The sequence below is a fragment of the Drosophila innubila genome (genome assembly GCF_004354385.1).
Source record: "Drosophila innubila isolate TH190305 chromosome 3L unlocalized genomic scaffold, UK_Dinn_1.0 0_D_3L, whole genome shotgun sequence".
Taxonomy (NCBI): Eukaryota; Metazoa; Arthropoda; class Insecta; order Diptera; family Drosophilidae; genus Drosophila; species Drosophila innubila.
The window spans coordinates 5,162,590-5,182,974 of NW_022995376.1; the positions used below are offsets into that span (position 1 = coordinate 5,162,590).

The 20,385-nt window shown below is 40.8% G+C and overlaps 3 protein-coding genes across 4 annotated transcripts; 2 read left to right on the top strand and 1 right to left on the bottom strand.

Annotated features, from left to right (window-relative positions):
- Positions 1-2,282: 2,282 nt before the first annotated feature.
- LOC117786470 lies at positions 2,283-6,765 on the bottom strand. The gene is made up of 5 exons (XM_034624750.1): positions 6,512-6,765; positions 5,744-5,899; positions 5,371-5,475; positions 4,492-5,302; positions 2,283-4,432 (listed from the first exon to the last, which is right to left on the bottom strand). Exons 1-5 carry the CDS (start codon positions 6,640-6,642, stop codon positions 4,292-4,294), a joined length of 1,344 nt encoding a protein of 447 aa, XP_034480641.1. The 5' UTR covers positions 6,643-6,765; the 3' UTR covers positions 2,283-4,291.
- Positions 6,766-7,252: 487 nt separating this feature from the next.
- Positions 7,253-8,543, top strand: LOC117787111 (cytochrome c oxidase assembly protein COX18, mitochondrial). The gene is made up of 2 exons (XM_034625553.1): positions 7,253-7,766; positions 7,825-8,543. Exons 1-2 carry the CDS (start codon positions 7,290-7,292, stop codon positions 8,413-8,415), a joined length of 1,068 nt encoding a protein of 355 aa, XP_034481444.1. The 5' UTR covers positions 7,253-7,289; the 3' UTR covers positions 8,416-8,543.
- Positions 8,544-8,802: 259 nt separating this feature from the next.
- On the top strand, positions 8,803-20,367 carry LOC117788730. Of its 2 annotated transcripts, XM_034627570.1 has the most exons (13): positions 11,733-11,970; positions 12,104-12,328; positions 12,384-12,827; positions 12,886-13,392; positions 13,459-13,920; positions 13,986-14,926; positions 14,957-16,373; positions 17,039-17,430; positions 18,256-18,411; positions 18,466-19,246; positions 19,783-19,875; positions 19,940-20,023; positions 20,088-20,367. In XM_034627570.1, exons 1-13 carry the CDS (start codon positions 11,748-11,750, stop codon positions 20,222-20,224), a joined length of 5,862 nt encoding a protein of 1,953 aa, XP_034483461.1. In that variant the 5' UTR covers positions 11,733-11,747; the 3' UTR covers positions 20,225-20,367. The 2 variants fall into 2 exon arrangements, with proteins under 2 accessions (XP_034483462.1, XP_034483461.1); XM_034627571.1 differs by lacking the exons at positions 11,733-11,970; positions 12,104-12,328; positions 12,384-12,827; positions 12,886-13,392; positions 13,459-13,920 and adding exons at positions 8,803-8,953; positions 9,482-10,046 and having other exon boundaries at positions 13,986-16,373.
- The last annotated feature ends 18 nt before the right edge of the window (positions 20,368-20,385 follow it).

Here is a 20,385-nt window from a genome sequence, read left to right on the forward strand (position 1 = left end):
CAACAGTGGGAGCAACAAAAACAAGGTCAAAAGTTCAAGGACTTGTTACGTCTAGAGAAAAGCTCGCATTTTGTGCGACTGCGCACAGCAACAACAAGCGGAAGTATTTATTTCCTCTCCGCAGATGTGTGTGTGTGTGTGTGAGTGTGTGCGTGTGGGTGCGTCTTTTGTTGATGTTTTGATTGCGTAACAGCTGCTGCTGGCGCCCTCAAGTATGCAATAATAAAGTATATAAATTGATATGTCTGTCTCGATGGCTTGAGGCAATGTTGTGTCTCATATTTAATATCCTTGCCTCATCATAACTTGATCGAAACTCTGCCTACTTACTCCCTCCCTCTCACTTTATTAAGATTACCATTGGCCGATGATGCATTTTTATGTTATTTTACTTTACAGAATTGTTCTATAGTATTTACTTAATTTTAGAGATTGGTTTGAGCTATTCAAATATTTTTTTTTTTTGAATTACTTTCGCCAATATAAATCTAATCTAAAGCATTTAAAATGACTTAAAGATAAGTATAATAAGGGGCATATTAAAATAAACTTTGTTGTTGTCTCTTTTGCGATTATTTTATACCAAAGCAAACTGATCAGATTGCTTAAAATTTTCCATCATTTTTCTATCTGTTCAAAACAAAATTTGTGACCAATTAAAGTCACTGAATTTCAGGGATAATTTAGGTTATCTATATGCATTGCTTTTAATATAATTAAATATTAAATTTGAAAAGTAGGTAGTATATACAAGTTTATATATGTAGATGTTCGTAATTTAAGTGTCTGACGACATATGCTCTATGAATTTAATTTAATTTAGTTATTATTGATACTATTGAACATGTTCAACATTAAATGAGTGCATAAATCATAGCCAACAAAAAATTAAAAGGAAATCTTGTAGTCCTGTACACTGTAGACTGTAGCGTCAACATCTGATATTAAAGTGTACACGACAGTTTGATTACAATTCAGTTAATATATATATAAGCCCCGCAACACCAAGTAATATACCTTCTAATAGAAGTTGATCAAGATTATTATTTAAGTTTGAAACGTTTTTATTGATTTTTATTAGCTTTAATTTAATACATTTTAATTGCTACTTTCAAATTCATTTCATATTTTTTACTTTTTTTTTATACATCCGATATATATTTTTATTTTCTTTTTTCACGTAACTTGCTTAAATTTATGATATTGCATATGCCACAAAATTGCTGTTGGCTTTTTTTTTTTTGTAATAGAAGCTTTAAAATGTTGCACAACTTAAAAAGCTAGCAAATAAAATAGTACATTTATTTAGTTATTAATTTTAAATAAAATAATTACGTTTTTTTTATCTTCATTTAATGTGCAAATTTCTCATATTTTTTTTTATGTTGTTGTTTGCTTAAACACTTCACTTCACTTGCTTAAAGTTGTTTTGCTTGTGCATTTTGTTTTGTTTGTTTACATTTTGTTGTCTTTCTAAGTTCTTCTGCTAAGCTAAATACTACATATAATCAATAGAATAATATTAGAACTTGTTTTAGCCCTAGAATCAGCGTTTAACGTTTTTATTTTTTTTTTGATGATTCTGCTTTCTACTCGTTCGTAAACGTTTTGCTCTAATTTCTTTTTTCAAAAGTTGTTGTTAACCTTTGGTTGGTCGCATATGTTTCGCATTGGCTTTTTCTTTATCTGCTACTCCGGTTCTCTTTCTTTATCTCTCTTTGTGTGTTGATTTTCTTTTTTGCCTTTTTTGTTGTTGTTTTTATCACAGCTTTCTTTCATAGACTTTTTGCTCTTATGATTTTAAGCATAACTTGCATATATTTAATAATTGTTGTTGTTGTTGTTAATGCACGTTTCTTTGTTTGCTGTTGTTTATTCACTAACATGCCTTCGTTTCCTTCTTCTTATCTCTTCTGCTGTTTATGTTGTTGTTCTTTAATACATACGTTAGCATATTTTGCATATGTGTGGAATGATTTACAAAAGTTGTGTGTGTAGTGTTGTTGTTGTTTTCATTGAAATTTAAATACAATAAATGGCATATAAAATATATATTTATATATACATGTATATTTTGTTGCTGTTGTTGCAGTTGTTGTATACAAAAAAGATCGTTACTCATACGCAGCGTTGGAAGTGTTTGCAGTTAACATTGAATAAATTGTAATACTTTTAAATTGATTGTTAAACAATAATTGATTTCATTTAAGACATTTTGCCAATTATCTGCTTGGAACAGTTGCGTTATCATGTGTGTTTTTTTTTTTAATTCTTTCATTTCGTTTCATTTTGAGGGACTCTTTGGTGCTCTTCTCTTGTGTTTGTTGTTTTATTGGAAGCAGCATGACACGTTTATCACATTTAGTTGTTGTTTTGTTTGTTTCTTGTTGTTGTTGTTGTTGTTGGTATGTACTAGGCTTAACTTAATTACATTTGTTGGTTGTTTCGTTTATATAAACTATGTACACACACAAATATATATTTATATATAGACACACATTTAGATTGCTTCTTATTACACATGATTTGCACTCTTTTTTCTCATCTTTCTTTTGTTTACAAATTAATATTCGCTATTGAAGTTTATAACAAAAATACATGCATAGTTTTAGTTTTGAATAGTGTTAAAGAGTTGTCATTGAGATCGCTGCTGTTGTTTGTTGTTTTTGTTGTTGTTCTATGTTGAATAGTTGCCTCGGCTCCAGCAATGAGCAATTGCAACGCTTTTGTTGTCAGTCTTTCGTTTTTTTAATAAATTTATTTTGTTAGATAGCTTAATTTGAGCAATTCTCCTCATTTGTTTGTGAGTTGTTAGCTAAATGCTCAAAGTGATCTTCAGGTACCGTTTTGTTGTTGTTGTTGTTGTTCTCGTGCTCGAGGCAACTATCCTAACAACAGTTGTCTGTTTTATCCTAACTGCGCTGCTTTTATTTTTTAGTTGTTTGTCATTTGATTTTGTGCAAACATAATTAAAATATAGTAGATGATTGTATAAATGAATGCCTGTTGCTACAAAATACTCAAGTGGATAATTGATTGATTAAATCGGTTTTACATTATCGAATTGGATTGTTTAGATTCTGGCTAACGCATGTCTCGTTTTTTTTTTATATCAAGTTGACAACACACGTCAGTTAATTGTCTTATGTATGTATATATACTCTTGGGTATGTATATATAGACGTGTGTTGTTTACAATATGCTGTTTGTTTGCTTTACATATAAGCTGCTAATATCACTTTGAAGACTACACAAATGATGGCGCTTTGCGTACGATTTAAACCAATTGCATTGATATTCATAATTGGCTGACTGTACGTTTTGTCATGTTGTTGTTGTCGTTACATTTGTTGTTATTATATTTTTTCTTTTTATCACAATTTAGCGCCAATTTCACATTACATATTTCTCATATTACAAAAGTTAACAATTTGTTTGTATCTGCCAATTGATTGAGCTAACAATTTGATATTGGTCATTTTATCGATTTCTTTTGTTTTGCTTTTGGTTTACAAACATTTTCAACACATGTATGTTTTTGTTTATATTTTACTTAGCTAACTTAGCTAACTAGACAATTTGCTTAATAATTGTTTGCTGTTGTTCTTGTTGATTTTTTTTGTTGTTGCTACTGCTGCTGTAACTGGCTTTGCGTTTGCTTTGCTTGCATTTTGTTTAAATCACAGTTGTTGTTGCTTATAAAATGATGTTCATCTATTTCTTCTCTCCCATCTCCCCTACCCACTTTCCCTATATTCGCTAATTGATGTTTTTCTACGTTGTTTACAACAAACAGATCGTTTTGTTTGTTTGTTTGTTTTTGTTTACAATTCGCATTAACGCTTGCTTTTGCATTTTGAAGTGTTCAAGTCTTTTTCTTTTGCCTTTACGCTTACATTTCTTCAATCTTTGCTGTGTGGCCGAACAAAAGTTAAAGTTCTAGTTTACAAAAGTTAAACATAGTCAAGAATAATATTGTTAAGTTGTATAAAGGCTCGCCAATTATAAGTTCTTTGAATGTTGCATATCAAAATTGTTTTATAACTTAACCGAAAAGTCTATTGATTGATTTATCTTTTAGTTGTGTTTTTACTTTCGTGTGTTCGTATTTTTTTTGTTATTCTGTTTAACTTTGAACTAGTCTACTAAACGCTACAAATTTCTATGCGCTCGATTTGATCACGTGTCATGTTGTTTTGCTCTAATTGTTGTTGATGTTGCTTTTCGCATGACGTTGCTTAATTCGATATTTGGTTTTTTTGTTTAGTTTTTTTTCTTCTTTTTTTGTGCTTTAAAGCGTCAGATCGCGACGCAACAACTCGTAGACGAACTCATCCCGCTCCTCACAATACACAGGACCATCACCAAGAGCAGCCGGCAGCTGATCGTATTTCAGAAGAGTCCATCGTTGTCCCAACAGCTTATACATTTCCTGCAAGCAAAGTACATTTCGATTAAACTGAATCTCTGTTAAATATCTGAGATACTCACATCATTAAAGGCGCACTGCGGTTCACCATTTGGCCAATTGATTTGGGACACTTCCACACGTCGCAGCTGACGACTGCGCAGGCGTGCAATACCTAGAAGATTATGCGGATCCATTGGATGGCCGTGTACAACGATCTCCTCAAGCTGCTTGCAGCGCCAGGCCAACATGACAAAGGCATCCTGTCCACGGATGTTGCTTAAGTAATTGCTATGGCCGCGATTGTTGCCCGAGTCAATGTAATAGATGCTGCGCAGTGTGTCGCTGTTGGCAATGGACATACCGTCAACAGCTTCGTGGCTCATGAACTCACAGAACAGAATGCGTATGTGTGTGACGGGCATGTGATCGCCAACGATGCGACTGACCAACAGTTCAACAGCCTCATAGGCGTACACCAGCGTTAGCACCAGTTCGATATTTGTGAAATGCATTGAAAAATTCGCCCAGGCAGCATCCGATACTCCTGCGTGCTCATCACGATCCAAGCCATGGACAACAATGAGCAGCTTACGCAGTGGCAGCACCTGTATAGTGTGCAACAGCTCGTCACTGAGCGTATCATAGTCCAGGGAGAGCACCTGTAGAGAGGCACATTTCTGCAGCAGCGTTGTGTCCAACTCCAGTATGGGATAATGATTAGGATCGTATTTAATGCTGGCCAACGTTAATTGCAGCAGCTCCTGTGGCTTAACCATGGCCTTGAGAAAGTCATGGCCATAATACGTAAGCGCTTCAATGGCACCCAAATCCAATGTCTGACATGGCTGATTCTTGCGACTTAGAAACATCTTTAGCGGCTCCACAAAGCACCTGAGTCAAAGTGAATGATAAATGTTAATATATAAATAATTTTAATTGAATATATATAGATATCTTACTGTTCTATGGCCACCAGCAGCTCGCTGTGTGTATTCCCAGGAGCCACAAGGCCCACATTGTTGGTTTGGAAACGCAAGGCTCGAATATTATCACAGCGTGCCGCTCTATTGATAAGGATTGCATAAATGATCATTAATATTATAAGAAATTAAGGAAGAATTAAGGACAATAGCATTTACAGCTAGTCTGGTTATTGTTTTGACATAAAAATAGTATTAAACCCAATGTATCTTAGTTTTATTGTTTGAAGAATAATAAACTTTTAAAATAAAATTAAAAAATCAAGAAATTGTTTCATATTAAATAAAATATGTAAATTTGTAAAATTGTCAAAACAATTACTTGACTAACCGTATATATTTAGAAACTTACTTGTAGAGCAGCCCACGAATCTTTTGAATGTGAAACGCATTGTGAAAATCGAAGACTATAACCAGCTCCTTGGCCAGATTGGACATGCTGTGATGGAAGAACGACAGTTGGTCATCCTGTGCCACGTCAATGTGAAAGCGAAAGTTCCTAAAGTAGCTGTTGGTTGTATTGTGGCGAAAGTCAAACAAATGGCATTAACAAAAATACTTTTATTTTTTCAACGTTGTACGTGACGAACAGTGAGCAAGAAAAGTTGACAAGCACTTGTTTTGTAACACTTAAATTGAGTTTGCGCCCATAACTATGAAAATTTCTCAAAAAATAACAGTATACTGTTGCAAAGCTAGTACGACAACTTTTAACACCCACTGTAGCATCGACAGCAATATCAGCTGTGTGTACAAGTGTTTATGCGTTTGTATGTGTGTGTGTTTGTGTGTAGCAACATTTTCAATGTGCAGCTGTGTGAGTGTCCGCGCTTTGATTATTATTTACACGTATTTAATAAATGTTTTTGCTTTGTTGTCTTTCAAGGCTTGCCAAAAAAAGGGGGAAAAAAAGAAAACAATTGTCAGTCCCCGTTCGTCCCGCTAGGCAGCTAATAGAGGGAACAGCTGTGCGTCATTTTGTTTGTTTGAGACGCAAAAAGCGAAAATCGCCACACAAACAAAAAAAATGTATTTATGTTTTTATACACTTTTGATTTGTGATGTATACGTAAGTTATGTGTATTTTAAAAATACTTTATATTTATTGTTGTGAGCTTACCGTCTTTGAAAGAAATGTTGTCGCCATGCCCAACAACAATTGGCCGCAGCTCTGCGGTCTCGCGAGTCAAGAAAGTCGAATATTTGCTCTAGTACCAGCGTTGGTATTGTCTGCCACTGGGGTATATTCATAACTTTAACTATTTAATCCCGAAAAAATCCGTTTATTTTACTGAGAACTTGTTAATTTTACTTTTTTGTGCAGCCGAATAGTACGACGCAACATCGACCAATTAAGAAGATACAACAAACAGCACTGTAGGGTTGACGAGGGTTGCCCATCTAGTAAAAATTTCTGATCTGGCTTGATTTTTTTTACTCAAAAAATATGTACATTTAAAAATAAAGGTGTTCGGAATTTTTACCTTTTTTCAATTTAATATTATTTTTTGTGCTAGAATTTTTAAAATTTTTGCAGGTTTTTTTTTTTAGAATTTTCTGAATTTTTTGTTAATTTATTTTAGAATTAAATTTGCTAGCTTGTCTCTCCGAGGGCTGACAATCTTCAAACCTTTGCTACAATGTTTACTTTAATTTTATCTAATTTCAAATTTTAATTATTTATCAAATTTATTCATTTTTTATTGAGTTTTTTGCATTTTTAAATTGGCAATTTTAATCAGTGCTGGCAGTTTGGACGTCAGTGCTGAGACGGCACAGCTGATTTAAAAATGTAGCAGTGCTGCCAACTTGTTTTAAAAGTCATGCCGCAAGAACAAACGGTCTGGCAGGCTTGGCCACAGTGTAAATAATGTGGTAATAAACAGCTGTTTTAAAGAATGTTGCAACTATTTGCAACTTGCAGGCGACCTCAGTTGGTTGCAGCCTGTAAATATGGCTATTTACGGGCGAGTACAACAAATGTCAACTGGCAGGAACGCCGCCAGGCCTCAACAGAAGTTGCAGCAGCAGCAACAACGACGGCAACAACCCAACTGTCCAATGCCGGCGGCCTTGTGGGTTTCTGGCAAACACTTTCAAACAGCACACCTGTGGCGTACATGCAGGATGCACTGACCCAAATCCATGACTACAGCGGATTGCCCTGGTGTGCATCTATAGTGCTGTCCACGTTTCTGTTCCGCAGCGTTGTTACGCTGCCATTGACAATTTACCAGCACAAGATAACGGCGCGCATTGAGATGATAGCGCTGGAAATGCCGGCTTTAGTCGAGGAGCTGAAACGTGAGGCGGCAATGGCCAAGCAAAAGTTCAAGTGGAGCGACAAACAAACGACAATCGTCTACAGGCGCTCGGTTTGTTTGCGTCCAAACAATGGTAAAGACCAACAATTAATGTTTATTGCAATTGCAGATCAAGAAACAGTGGCAAAATCTCATAGTGCGGGACAATTGTCATCCCATGAAGACTGTGATTGTGCTGTGGGGCCAAATACCATTGTGGATATTCCAGTCGGTTGCCTTGCGCAATTTGGTTTACTTGCTGCCAGATCCAACAGCGCTGAAAGCACAAATTATTGCCACGGAAATGACGATTGGCGGCTTTGGCTGGATACCAAACCTCACGGTTGTGGACAGTTCTTATATTCTACCTGTGACATTGGGCCTCATCAATCTGGCCATCATTGAGGTGCAGTCCATGACGCGTACTCGTCCAGCTACGCGTCTACAGAGCATTGCCAACAATGTGTTTCGTGGCCTGAGTGTTGTAATGGTGCCTGTGGCATGTACTGTGCCCTCGGCATTGTGCGTCTACTGGGTGGCATCCAGCAGCTTTGGCCTGGCACAGAATCTACTGCTACTCGCACCGGAAGTACGACGTGCGGTGGGCATACCTAAAACTCCAACAGAGCTGGAACAGCCCTACGATCAGCTCTGGTTAAAGATACAAAAGCGCGCTAGACTTTTGGATGAGACGCCGGCTGATAAGACAGCTACCAAATGAAATCTATTTAGAAGTCTAGTCTAGTCTAAGTTTGAAGAGAGTCCACTGACTGTCCCATTGTAAATTAATGTCAAGTCGACTCATCGTTCTTAGTAATAAATTTTTGTGAGAAAACCCCCACAAACACAGAGCATAATTGTGTAAACAAATGGAATCAAAACAAAACGATAAGCGGTTGAAAAAGGTCTAAAGATTGTTCTGACCGATAAGGCGTCATTCAATTGCAGCATCCATCAACGAAGACGACTCAGTTAGTCGACTATCAGCCCAATTGAGATTGAGATTGAGACTCGACTCGACTCGCGACTCGGCACTTGATTATTTCAGTGGCAAGTTGAATCAGTCGAGGTCTGAACCTCAGCGGTAAAACATCTCAAATTGAAATTCGCGCGCCTAATCTGCTTATATTACTTACTTTCGAACTGTCGCTATCAGTTGAAGTGAAAATATATTGTATATAATATATTAAATTTTATATATATAGCAAATGATTGAACGATTCAAGTGCCTGGGATTGGCACTTCTTCTGGTGCTGATCGTAAGTATTGCGTTTCATGCTCAATTGATTTTAATTGCTGTTTCAATTCCTGGAAAACAGGAAGTTTCTTAATGATGTCAATCTATAGCACATTTTTGTATATAGATTTTTAAATTTTTTTGAACTGGTTCAATTCCTGGAAAACAGGAAATTTCTTAATGATTCAAATCTATAACACATTTTTGTATATAGATTTTTAAATTTTCTACTTATGGAACTATCATTAAATTTTTTGAATATCCTAAGCTCACTTGAATTAAAGAATCTCTAAATTTGAAAACAAAAATTAGATAAACATAGTTGGGAAGCTAAAATTACAAATAAGAAAATTCAAATTAGGAAAAGACATCGGACGATTTTTTCAGCTTAATTTAATTTAAGTTTTAGTATATTTTCTTTGTTTCTTGAATTATTAGAAAAATATTTGGATTTCATTTGAGCTACCGATCTATAATTTATATATGATAAGTAATTTGTACTATAAAATATTTTTAAAAAATGTGTATTTTATAATTGCGATTTTGATAGCTGAATGAAACGAGCGCTTATCAACCTGGAGGTTACTATGACAGCGGGTTATCAACAGCTCAGTCGACTTATGGAAGCAACTCGAGAGCTCAAGAGCAACAGTCCCCGATCTATGAGCGGGATTCAGCCTGTCCTGCCCAGTTTAAAGGATTAAAACCGTATCCTCACGATTGCCATCGCTTTATCAACTGCAATGAGGGACGTCCGGTCATACAGAGCTGTGGACCGGGCACAGCTTTCCATCCCTTAACCCTTGTGTGCGACCATGAGAACAAAGTGCCCTGTGGAGGTCCTGCTCAATTCGCTCAATCTGCTCAACCCGCTCAACCCGCTCGCTCCGCACGCTTGCAGCAGCCGAATGGAGGGCCCAAGTGTGCTCCTGGTGTGAATGGACTGCAACCACATCCCTATGAGTGCACCAAGTTCCTGAACTGCGCCAATGGACAGACTACTATACAAGATTGTGCACCTGGCACCGCTTTTAGTCCAACCATGAGGATCTGTGACTATAAACATAAAGTGTTTTGCGGCGATAATCATTTTAATGCAGCTGAAACAGACAACGGTGCGTATGATTAATTTATATAGTTGAATCTTTAACTAACACAATCTCAGAACAAACGGTTGGACATTCTTCTGGCTTGAGTTGCCCGCCAGGCACTCGAGGTCTTTTACCACATCCCAATGATCCCCATAGGTATTTGAGATGTGGAATTGGGGTGCAACCCATTGTGGAAGATTGTCAGTTGGGTGAGGTATTCAATAGCAACAGTTTAACTTGTGTTTCTAGCCAAGGAAACCAAGCACATTACTCCTGTAAGTTGAGTTTCTTAATTTGATTTTTGCTTTGCTTGGTTCATCCGCTTCTCATTTGGGTTACTTCTCTCATAATTTGCTTCTCATTCGCTTTCAGTGGCCTTTTATTTGCTTGCCTGCCTTTCTGCTTGTTTCCTTTGTAATCCTAATGCTTCCTCTTAGCGGTGCGTACGAGCGATCTACTCTGTCCCGACGGTGTCGAGGGTCTGTTTGTGCATCCCTTCGATCAGACCAAGTATCTTAATTGCAAGGCCGGCAAGGTGGCCGTGCAGAGCTGTGCTCCTAGCCAGGTTTTCAGCATATCAAAGAGTTACTGTCATCCCAAGTCACAACTGATCTACAGCGACTATGTGGCCTATATTGTCTCAGAGATCAGCTATGAGTACTGTAAGTGACTTGCCCGCTCTCTGTTCTCCGTGATGACCTGCTCTTCTCACAGCTTTGATACTTACCCGCTGTCCGGCGGGCACCGATGGCCTTCACCTTTATCCCTATGATGCGGGCAAGTATATGCGCTGTGCTGCCGGAGGAGCCTTGTCCATTCTCAGCTGTGGTCAGAACATGGCTTATAGCTTCACTCAACGCGCTTGTCGTCCCATTGGACAGCTGAGTAGAAGCGATCGTGTCAGGTTCTTGTCGGAGCTGGTTATAACTGGCTTGTATAGCTATACGGATAGCCAGGCCTTCCAATCTTCACTGACAGCCTGTCCTCGCAGTTTACAGGGCAAGTACGCCTATCCCTTCAATGCGGGCTACTTTGTGCTCTGCCAGAATGGACTGCTGCAGGTGGAGTCCTGTCCACGAGGCACCTTTTATAGTCTCTCCAAGCGCAGTTGCTCGACAGGACAACAGCTTGCCTTACATGAATTCCTGGATTATGCCTATACCAGCATACAATTGTCCAGTAAGCTGATTGTCAATTCAATCTTTTCATTCATGATCCTTATTGATCCGCGTTCCTTTAGACAACTTTCTGCAGGATCTTACAACGATTACTTGCCCCGATAATGTTCAGGGCTACTTTCTGCATCCCTTCGATTGTACCAAGTACTTGAACTGTCGCGATCAGCAGACCTCGATCGAAAGCTGTGAACAGGGTAAAGTCTTTAGCATCTCCCAGCGACATTGCGTTGCCAGAGATCAGCTGGAGAACGAATATGATCGTGTGGAGTATCTAACGGAGACGCAACACGAGTTCTCTCAGGACAATCTGCGGGCAGAGGATCAGCAGTCCGGAAGCAATGAAAGAGTTTTAAATAAAGAGATATCTTGTCCATCCAGCGTTAAGGGACATTATCCACATCCTTATGATTGCAACAAATACCTTGACTGTCCTCCTGGACCGCATTTTGTGCAGGATTGTGCACCTGGCTTCGCTTTCAGTGCAACACTTCTAGTTTGTGACCTTATACATCGTGTGGATTGCGGAACGAGGAGCTTAAGGAACAATATGACAACATCTCTTGGTGGCTTTGAAGTTCAATATTCTGGTTTTCATTGCCCAGAAGGATTCCGTGGTCTACGTCCACATCCCAGCAATGATCGGAAGTATCTGAGATGTGGCATTGGCGTGCAACCCATTGTGGAGGATTGCCAATCGGGAGAGATATTCAATACCCGTACAACTAGCTGTGTCTACGTTGGAGTCAATCCACTTCGGGATCACATCTCTTGTAAGTCGTGCTTCTTTTTTGATCTCTGCTTTGCTTGATTCATCTGCTTCTCATTTGGGTTATCTCTCTCATCTTTTGCTTCTCATTCGCTTTGCCTGCTTGCTGCCTTTGTAATCCTTATGCTCCCTCTTAGTTGTTCCAAAGAACGATCTCCTCTGCCCCGTTGGTGTCGAGGGTCTGTTTGCGCATCCCTTCGATCAGACCAAGTTTCTTAGCTGTAGGAACAATAAGATGGCCATCCAGAACTGTATTCGAAACTACGTTTTTAGCATATCGAAGGGTTCCTGTCAGCCCAAAGCTGAGCTAGTCCCCAGCGACTATGTAGGCTTTACCGTATCGGAAATTAGCCACGAGAATTGTAAGTGATATAGTTTCGGGTTCAAACTGTCAGTGTTAACGGGCTCCTCTCACAGCTTTGGTACTTACCCTCTGTCCGGCGGGTATCAATGGACTTCACCTTTATCCCTTTGATGGCAGAAATTATGTGCACTGTGCTGTCGATGGATCGTTGTCCATTCACAGTTGTGATCAGGACATGGCATACAGCTTTACTCAACGCTCTTGTCGTCCTCTTGGACAACTGACTAGAAGTGAACATGTCAAGTTCTTGTCGGATAGCTATATAAATAGCCAGTCCATCCAATCTTCGCTCACAGTCTGTCCACAAAGTTTGCAGGGCAATTTCGCTTATCCATTCCATGCTGGTTACTTTGTGTCCTGCGAGAATGGAAGAATGCAGCTGAAGACCTGTCCACCTGGCACTTTTTACAGTCTCTCCAGGCACACTTGTTCGACAGGACTACAGCTTGACTTGCATGAGTTCTTGGATTATTCCTACACAAGTGTTCAATTGTCAAGTAAGCTGATCGTCAGCTCAATCTCTTTATTGTTCCCTATTGATCCTCGCTTCTTTAGACAACTTTATGCAGGAACTTATGACTGTAACCTGCCCGCCAAATGCTCAGGGCTACTTTCTGCATCCCTTCGACTGTACCAAGTATTTGAATTGCCGCGATCAGCAGACCTCGATCGAGAGCTGTGAACTGGGTAAAGTCTTTAGCATCTCCCAGCGACACTGTGTGGCCAGAGATCAGTTGGAGAGCGCCTATGATCGTGTGGAGTATCTAACGGAGACGCAACACGAGTTCTCTCAGAATAATCGAGGATCTTATGGCATGTTACCCAATCCCCCAACCCCCACGATGGTTGAATTAGGCGTAATGTGTCCCGCCAATGTTTATGGTCTTTACGCTCATCCCTTTGATGCCAGCAGCTATTTCTATTGCATACCGGATAAGTCGGAGATTAAGAAGTGTCCATCCGGCGATTTCTTCAGTATTTCCCGGGGCTATTGCATGTTAGCAGAGCTTGTACCGGATACTGATCGCGTGTCCAGGTTCTCTAGCCAGGAACCCTTGTCATGTGAGTTAGCCGAGAGAGCATAAGTATGCCAAAGGCTTGAATTCCTCCGATCTATTTGCATTCCAGTCGCAACATGCCCCTTGGATGCTGTGGGGAATTACGTCTATCCCTTCGATTGTACAAAGTATGTGAGCTGCCAGGCGGGTGAGAGGCGTCTCCACAGCTGTCCCCAAGGATACCACTTCAGTCTAACGCTACGTAGCTGCCAACCGGAGCAGCAGGTGCAACGTTCCAATCGCGTTTATCTAAGCAGCGAGCTAAAGGTCTTCTATGACTGGTGGCAGCAACTCCATGAAGGATCACACGTTATCTTCTGTCCCGTTGGCTTCTCGGGCACTTACCAGCATCCAACCTTGTCCCATAAGTTCATCAGCTGTTCCCCCGAGAGGTCGCAAGCGGAGATTCTTGAGTGTGCCAACGATATGGTTTTTAGCATCTCCCAACGGATCTGTGTGCCTCAGATGGGGTTGATCGATCCGATTGTGGAGCCAAGTTCGGGCTCGTATGGCTGGATAGATCTGCGTCACGGTTACTAACATTCCAGCTATCAAAGTTTAGCCTTGCCCTTGATAAATGATCCTCATCTCTTTCAGATCATCGCGAGCCAAAGGCTTACGATCAATATGCCAGCGGATCCGGCATTAAAACGACGAGCACTAACGCTGGCGATCGCTGGAGCAACATGAACATGCAACGTCCCGCTGGCATTGGTTTCAACCAGCAACAGCAGCCACATCCTAGTGGCTGGTCCGGCCAGGGCAGCTCCTACAACCATCAGGCGCCCACACAGAGCGTGCTCTATGTGGAGGGATCTCTGCAGCCGAAGAGTAATTATCCCCAGTCTCCTGCCACAAACACAATCTATAAAGCACCACTGGCTCCAATTGCATCGACCACGGGCAATGTCTACTATGCCCAGCCCGTGGATGAGCCTCAGACTTGGTCACGTCGAGACTTTAGTCGCAGAATCGATGACAATGCGCCGTCAAATGACTGGCGTCCATTGCCTTCCACACATCACCCCTCTGCCCTACCCGGACAAACCCCTTTGGATCTTAGCTACGAGCCCCCCTTGCCGTCTAATCATAGACCTAGCTACCCTGAACAGTTTCCTTCTCGGACAAATGACATACAACCGCCTACTCCTTCAACTCCTGTTTCCTCTTTGCCGGGTCAGCGACGTTTAGACCTTGATTATTATCCCTCCATGCCGGCTAATCATAGGCCAACTTATGATCAAGATTATCCACAGCCTACCGCTGCAACCCCTGCTTCCCCCCTACCCGGACAGCAGCCCTTAAACCTTGATTATGATCCCTCTGTCCCAGCTAATCATAGACCGACCTACCGTGAACAGCTTCAGCCTCAGCCGCATGCAAATGGAGCGCAACCATTTGGTGGCTTACTCCCTTCCCTGCCAGGACAGCGTGCTCTAGACCTTGACTACAATCCCCAAGCAACAACTGTTGATCAACGGGATCAGCTGCCCAGCGAGACAGCGCAGCAGCCCAGCTTTAGACCTCCAGTTCCAGATGTGCATCGCACCCAATCCCAACCCCAACCCCAACCCTTTGATGAATCCAATCTCTATGGTGGCCTGCAGCCGCCCACACCTCCGCCTGCCTCTGAGGCTACGACCAACCCTACGACTACTTCAACGCAATCCAATCTGCGTACTTTTCCCATATATCCAACCTTGAGTAACTCCCCGCTTGGTCAGCAGCCGAGTAATCCCCATTATAGTCGCCCCTATTCTGGTGTTGCGCACTCGCGTAATGCCTCCTGGCATAAGGTGCCAGCTCGTGCACCCGATCCGTTCAATGTCCAGGAGGAATACGATGAGCAGGCGTTCGACGATGTGGACTCGGAGCAATCGCCGACCACAAACACTGATAAAAGTGGTCTAAGGCCACCGCCATTTAAGCATGAGTTTTACAATCCAACGCTGAGTACTAAGCCCCAAGAGGAAGCCCAAGAGGAAGCCCAAGAGGAAGTCCCCTCCAAGGTAGCTCTCGGGGAGGCACTGCGTCTTATGTTGCGTCCCTACTTCAATCATAGCGGCAATGCGCCGGAAGATTTAACACAACGTGCCGAATCCGCCATAGCTTCGGTTATCAGTAAGCCTCCCACAATGACCACGACCACGACAACGACAACGACAACGACTACCCCTCGTCCCACCACCCGTACAACGCCTCGAAGTCGAAACGGACACTCTCTGCACTCTCCCGACGATGATGTGGAGCTGATTGTGGCGGGCGAACAGGCAAGCTTGGACGATACTGACGATGACTCTGTTGTTCCAGATGCGGGTGAAACGGCGCGAACTGAGCAGACACAAAATCCCACGACGTACGCTTCCGGCTATGACACGACTGACTTTCAGAGAGGCACCCGTAGAGTGGATGTCGAAACCAGCACCGATCTAAATTCAAATTCCAATCCGAATCCACACAATTGGCATACGCAGGGTCACAGTCGTGAGTTCCATCTGCGTCATCCGAATATGCCCGATCCGTTCGATAAGCCGCAACATCATCACAATCCCCATCATCCTTACCACCAACACCAACACCAGCACCAGCATCACCATCATTTCCACCACAACCACGAACACCAACACAGTCGTCGCTATCATAGCCTGCATCCCAATCTGCCCAATCCTTTCGAGGAGGCACCTAAGCAAGAGCCGGCAGAGGAAGAGGAGCAGGAGCAGGAACAGGAGCCGGAAGAAGAATTCTTTCCGAATCCAAATGCCGAAGCTACCACACCACATGGACTAGAGATTCAATTTCGCAGCAACTTTGATGAACCCTGTGAGTTCGATTGCGGATCTGGCAAATGTGTGAAACGATCGCAGGTCTGTGATGGCGTCAACAACTGTGGCAATCGCAAGGATGAACAGCAATGTGACCATTTGGGCTACGAACTGCGCTTGACAGGCGGCGAAAGTCCTCATATGGGTCGAGTTGAGGTCAAAGGTGAGTTTACAAATTCTTAAAATGTCAAAAAAATCAGAATTAACCTTTGATCAAACTAAAAAAGAGAGAGGAATAAACAGACAGACAGACAGACAGACAGACAGACAGATAGATAGACAGACAGACAGACAGACAGACAGAGAGAGAGAGAGAGTGAGAGATACAGATTCAAAAGAGTCATATGTTATGTTGGGTTAATCGAATGATTCGAATGATTTGAATGATATTTGAATGATTCGAGTGATTCAATTGTTACAGATAATTCGAATGATTCGAGTGACAGACAGACAGATATACAGACAGACAGAGAGAGAGAGAGAGTGAGAGATACAGATTCAAAAGAGTCATATGTTATGTTGGGTTAATCGAATGATTCGAATGATACAGGTTATTCGAATGAATCGAGTGATTCAATTGTTACAGATAATTCGAATGATTCGAGTGATTCGCAAAGTGCCAACCAAGTCAGAATCAGTTCCAAAAATTGAATTTAAATTTAATTGTTCTGAAAGCAAAAGTTATCTAGGGCACACTCAAGTTTTGAGATCTTTATAGAGTCATCTATAGTAGTTAAAATATCTTGAAAAATCAATCATATTCACTTTTTGATTATATAGAAGTTGCCAAGACTAAAAACTACTTTCCCAATCTTTTTCCTTACCCAGTCAAAGGCCAATGGGGCTACGTTTGCGATGACAACTTTGGACTCCGAGATGCTGATGTTGTCTGCCACGAGCTGGGATTCAAGATGGGTGCTGCGCAGGTGCGTGGCAATTCCTTCTATGAACCCACCGAACGTAACTTCAACTATGCCATGGATGGCGTTAATTGTCGCGGAAATGAGACGCAACTAAAAGACTGCGACTTCAAGGGTTGGGGTGTTCACAACTGTGGTGTCGATGAGGTGGTTGGTGTTGTCTGCAAGGTTCCACTGCTGAAGTGCCCCAGCGACTTGTGGTTGTGCCACACCTCCAAGGAGTGCATACCGCCTGCTTTTGTCTGTGATAATACCGCAGATTGTGGGGATAGATCGGATGAGAGTGATGCCGTTTGTAAGGTAAGTTGAAATCCGGGGATGCCGTAAATTCAGAAAATGCTCTATAAGAATGCTAAACTTGCATTAACATCGAAGCCAAGATCCAGAGGAAAATAATTTTTTTTACAAAATTCATTAAATTTGAATGCAGAATAAATTTAGAGTCCGAACCAAAATAAAAATGACATTCCGCTTGAAAATCGGTCTAGTTTTGACAAAGTTATGCAAGTTTAAAGTTGGCCAGACATTGGATCTAACAACTTTACAAGTCAAAATTTTTGTCAGATTTCACATGATTTTTTACAGAAAAATGAAAGGTCTCAGAATCAAGTTTAAAGAGTTGTTTTATTCTAAGTACGATATCAGGAGTCGATTAAAGTTGAAAACTTGGGATTTAAAATTTTCAATTTTCAAAATTTCAAAGGGGGGACCCTTAGCATCGAATCCATGATCTAGAGCAAACTAATTTTTTTTAGAAAACTAATTAAATTTAAATGCAGAATGAATTGAGAGGTCAAACCATGAACAAAATGACATTCCGCTTGAAAATCGGTTGAGTTTTGACAAAGTTATGAGAGTTTAAAGTAGGTCGAACCTTTGTAAAATTTTTGTCCGATTTGACATGATTTTTTAAAAGAAAAATGAATGGTTTGAGAATCAAATTTAAAGTGTGGTTTTATACTATTTATGCTATAAGGAGTCGACTAAAAGTAAAAACTTGAGATCTAAAATTTTTAAAATTTCAAAAATTTAAAGGGGGAAGTCTTTACAACAAAATCAAATCTTTCTAAGTATTCGGAAATTTTAAGAGGACTTATTGACAATCACTTAAATCTGAATTTCCAGGCACCCGTCGAATATCGTTTGGAGGGAGGACGCAGCCCGAATGAGGGACGATTGGAGGTGAAGTACCATGGCGTCTGGGGCAGCGTTTGCGATGATGATTTTAATATGAAGGCGGCGCAGGTTGCCTGCAATTCCTTGGGTTACTATGGAACACCGGTAAGTGGTGTCATTGATAGTCATAAATGATCTATAACTTTCAATCTTCTACAGAGAATAGAGGCAAATATCTTTGGACCCGGCAAGGGACCCATCTGGCTGGATCAAGTAATGTGTGCTGGCAATGAGACGAGCATTGATAAGTGCAATCACTGGAATTGGGGTGAGCACAACTGCAACCACACCGAGGATGTGAGTCTGCACTGCACCGTGGGACCACGTCCGAGACAACAGAGATTGAGCACCCTGTTGCAACCGACGAGCACGGATAATTCTGGCACTGGAAATGGCGTTAGTCTCTCCGATATTGGACTGTGGGAGAGATCGAGTAAGGCTCTGCGCACTCCCAGACGTTGTGGCATCTTCAAGGATGACCTGATCGATGAGTTTGCGCATCCCGAGCAGCGTGTGGTCAAGGGCAGTGTGGCACGACGTGGTCGCCATCCCTGGCAGGCAACCATACGCACACGTGGACGTGGTGGAATCTCCAGTCATTGGTGTGGAGCTGTCGTCATCTCCAAGCGCCATCTATTGACCGCTGCCCATTGTCTCTACGGTCATTCGAAGGGCGCCTATTTTGTGAGAGTGGGAGATCATTATGCCAACATTGCTGAGAACTCCGAGGTGGATTCGTTCATTGATACCTGGTACACGCACGATAAGTTCCGCCAGCCCACTCACATGAACAATGACATCGCCGTGGTGGTGCTAAAGACGCCACTCAAGTTCAGTGATTATGTGCAGCCGATCTGTTTGCCGGAACATGGTGCACCTCTGGTTGAGAACCGCACGTGCACCATCTCCGGCTGGGGATCCATCAAATCAGGCGTATCAAGTGAGTAAAACATTTTTTTTCATATTTTTTCTCATATAAACACCTAGATCTCAGGGATTATAAGAGCTAGAGTCACCAAATTTGTTGCCAGTTTATAAATAGCTATTATTAATTAAATTTTTAAGAACTCGCAGAATATTTAGAATATTTTCACTTTTGGCATATGATAATATTTACTTATTTATTTCTTTAAATTTAAAACTAAAAATATTTTTCTAGAGTCACCAAATTTGTTGCCAATTATTATATAGCTATTATTTATAAAAAAAACAGTTTAAGAACTCGCAGAATATTTAGAATATTTTCACTTTTGCCATATGATAATATTTACTTATTGATTTACTTAAATTTAAAACTAAAAATATTTTTCTAAGGATATAAGACAATAAATAACAAATTTAAACTGTATGCCAAATAGGTAATTTCGCGTTAGGAATGAAAATTAAGAAAATTATAGAAAAATGTAGAAAATTATTAAATTTTTTTTTGGACATTCCTTCTTTTTTTTTATACATTTAAAATCACTTATCTTTCAGCTCCAGCGCAGGAATTGAGAGCAGCAGAATTGCCCATTTTGCCAGATGCCACCTGCAAGCAGTTAAATGTCTATGGAGATGCCATGACTGAGGGTAAGTCTACCATTTTGGTATGATTGATTGATTGATTGATGGATTGACTATCTTAACTCCTTAGGCATGTTCTGTGCCGGCTCCATGGATGAGAGCGTGGATGCCTGCGAGGGCGATTCTGGCGGTCCGCTTGTCTGCTCCGATGAGTGTAAGCTTGATTAGAATTTACAATTGAAGTTTTTGCAGTTAATCAAATTTTGTACCCTTTTTAGACGGTGAGACACTGTACGGCATCATATCGTGGGGACAACACTGCGGTTATCAAAATCGGCCTGGCGTCTATGTTCGTGTCTGTCACTATATCGATTGGATCTACGAGAAGATCAATCAAAGCTTGCAGCGCTTTTAAAAGGCCCACTTTCTTCCCCTTTTAAGCTTATTGATTTAAGTTTTCACTCAGCAATTTTCAAAAATAAAATGTAGCACCTAAAAGTAGACAATAAAAAATGTTATGCGAATTTTCGTGATTTTTAGCACAGATCAAAAGCTAAATAATATATTTACTAATTT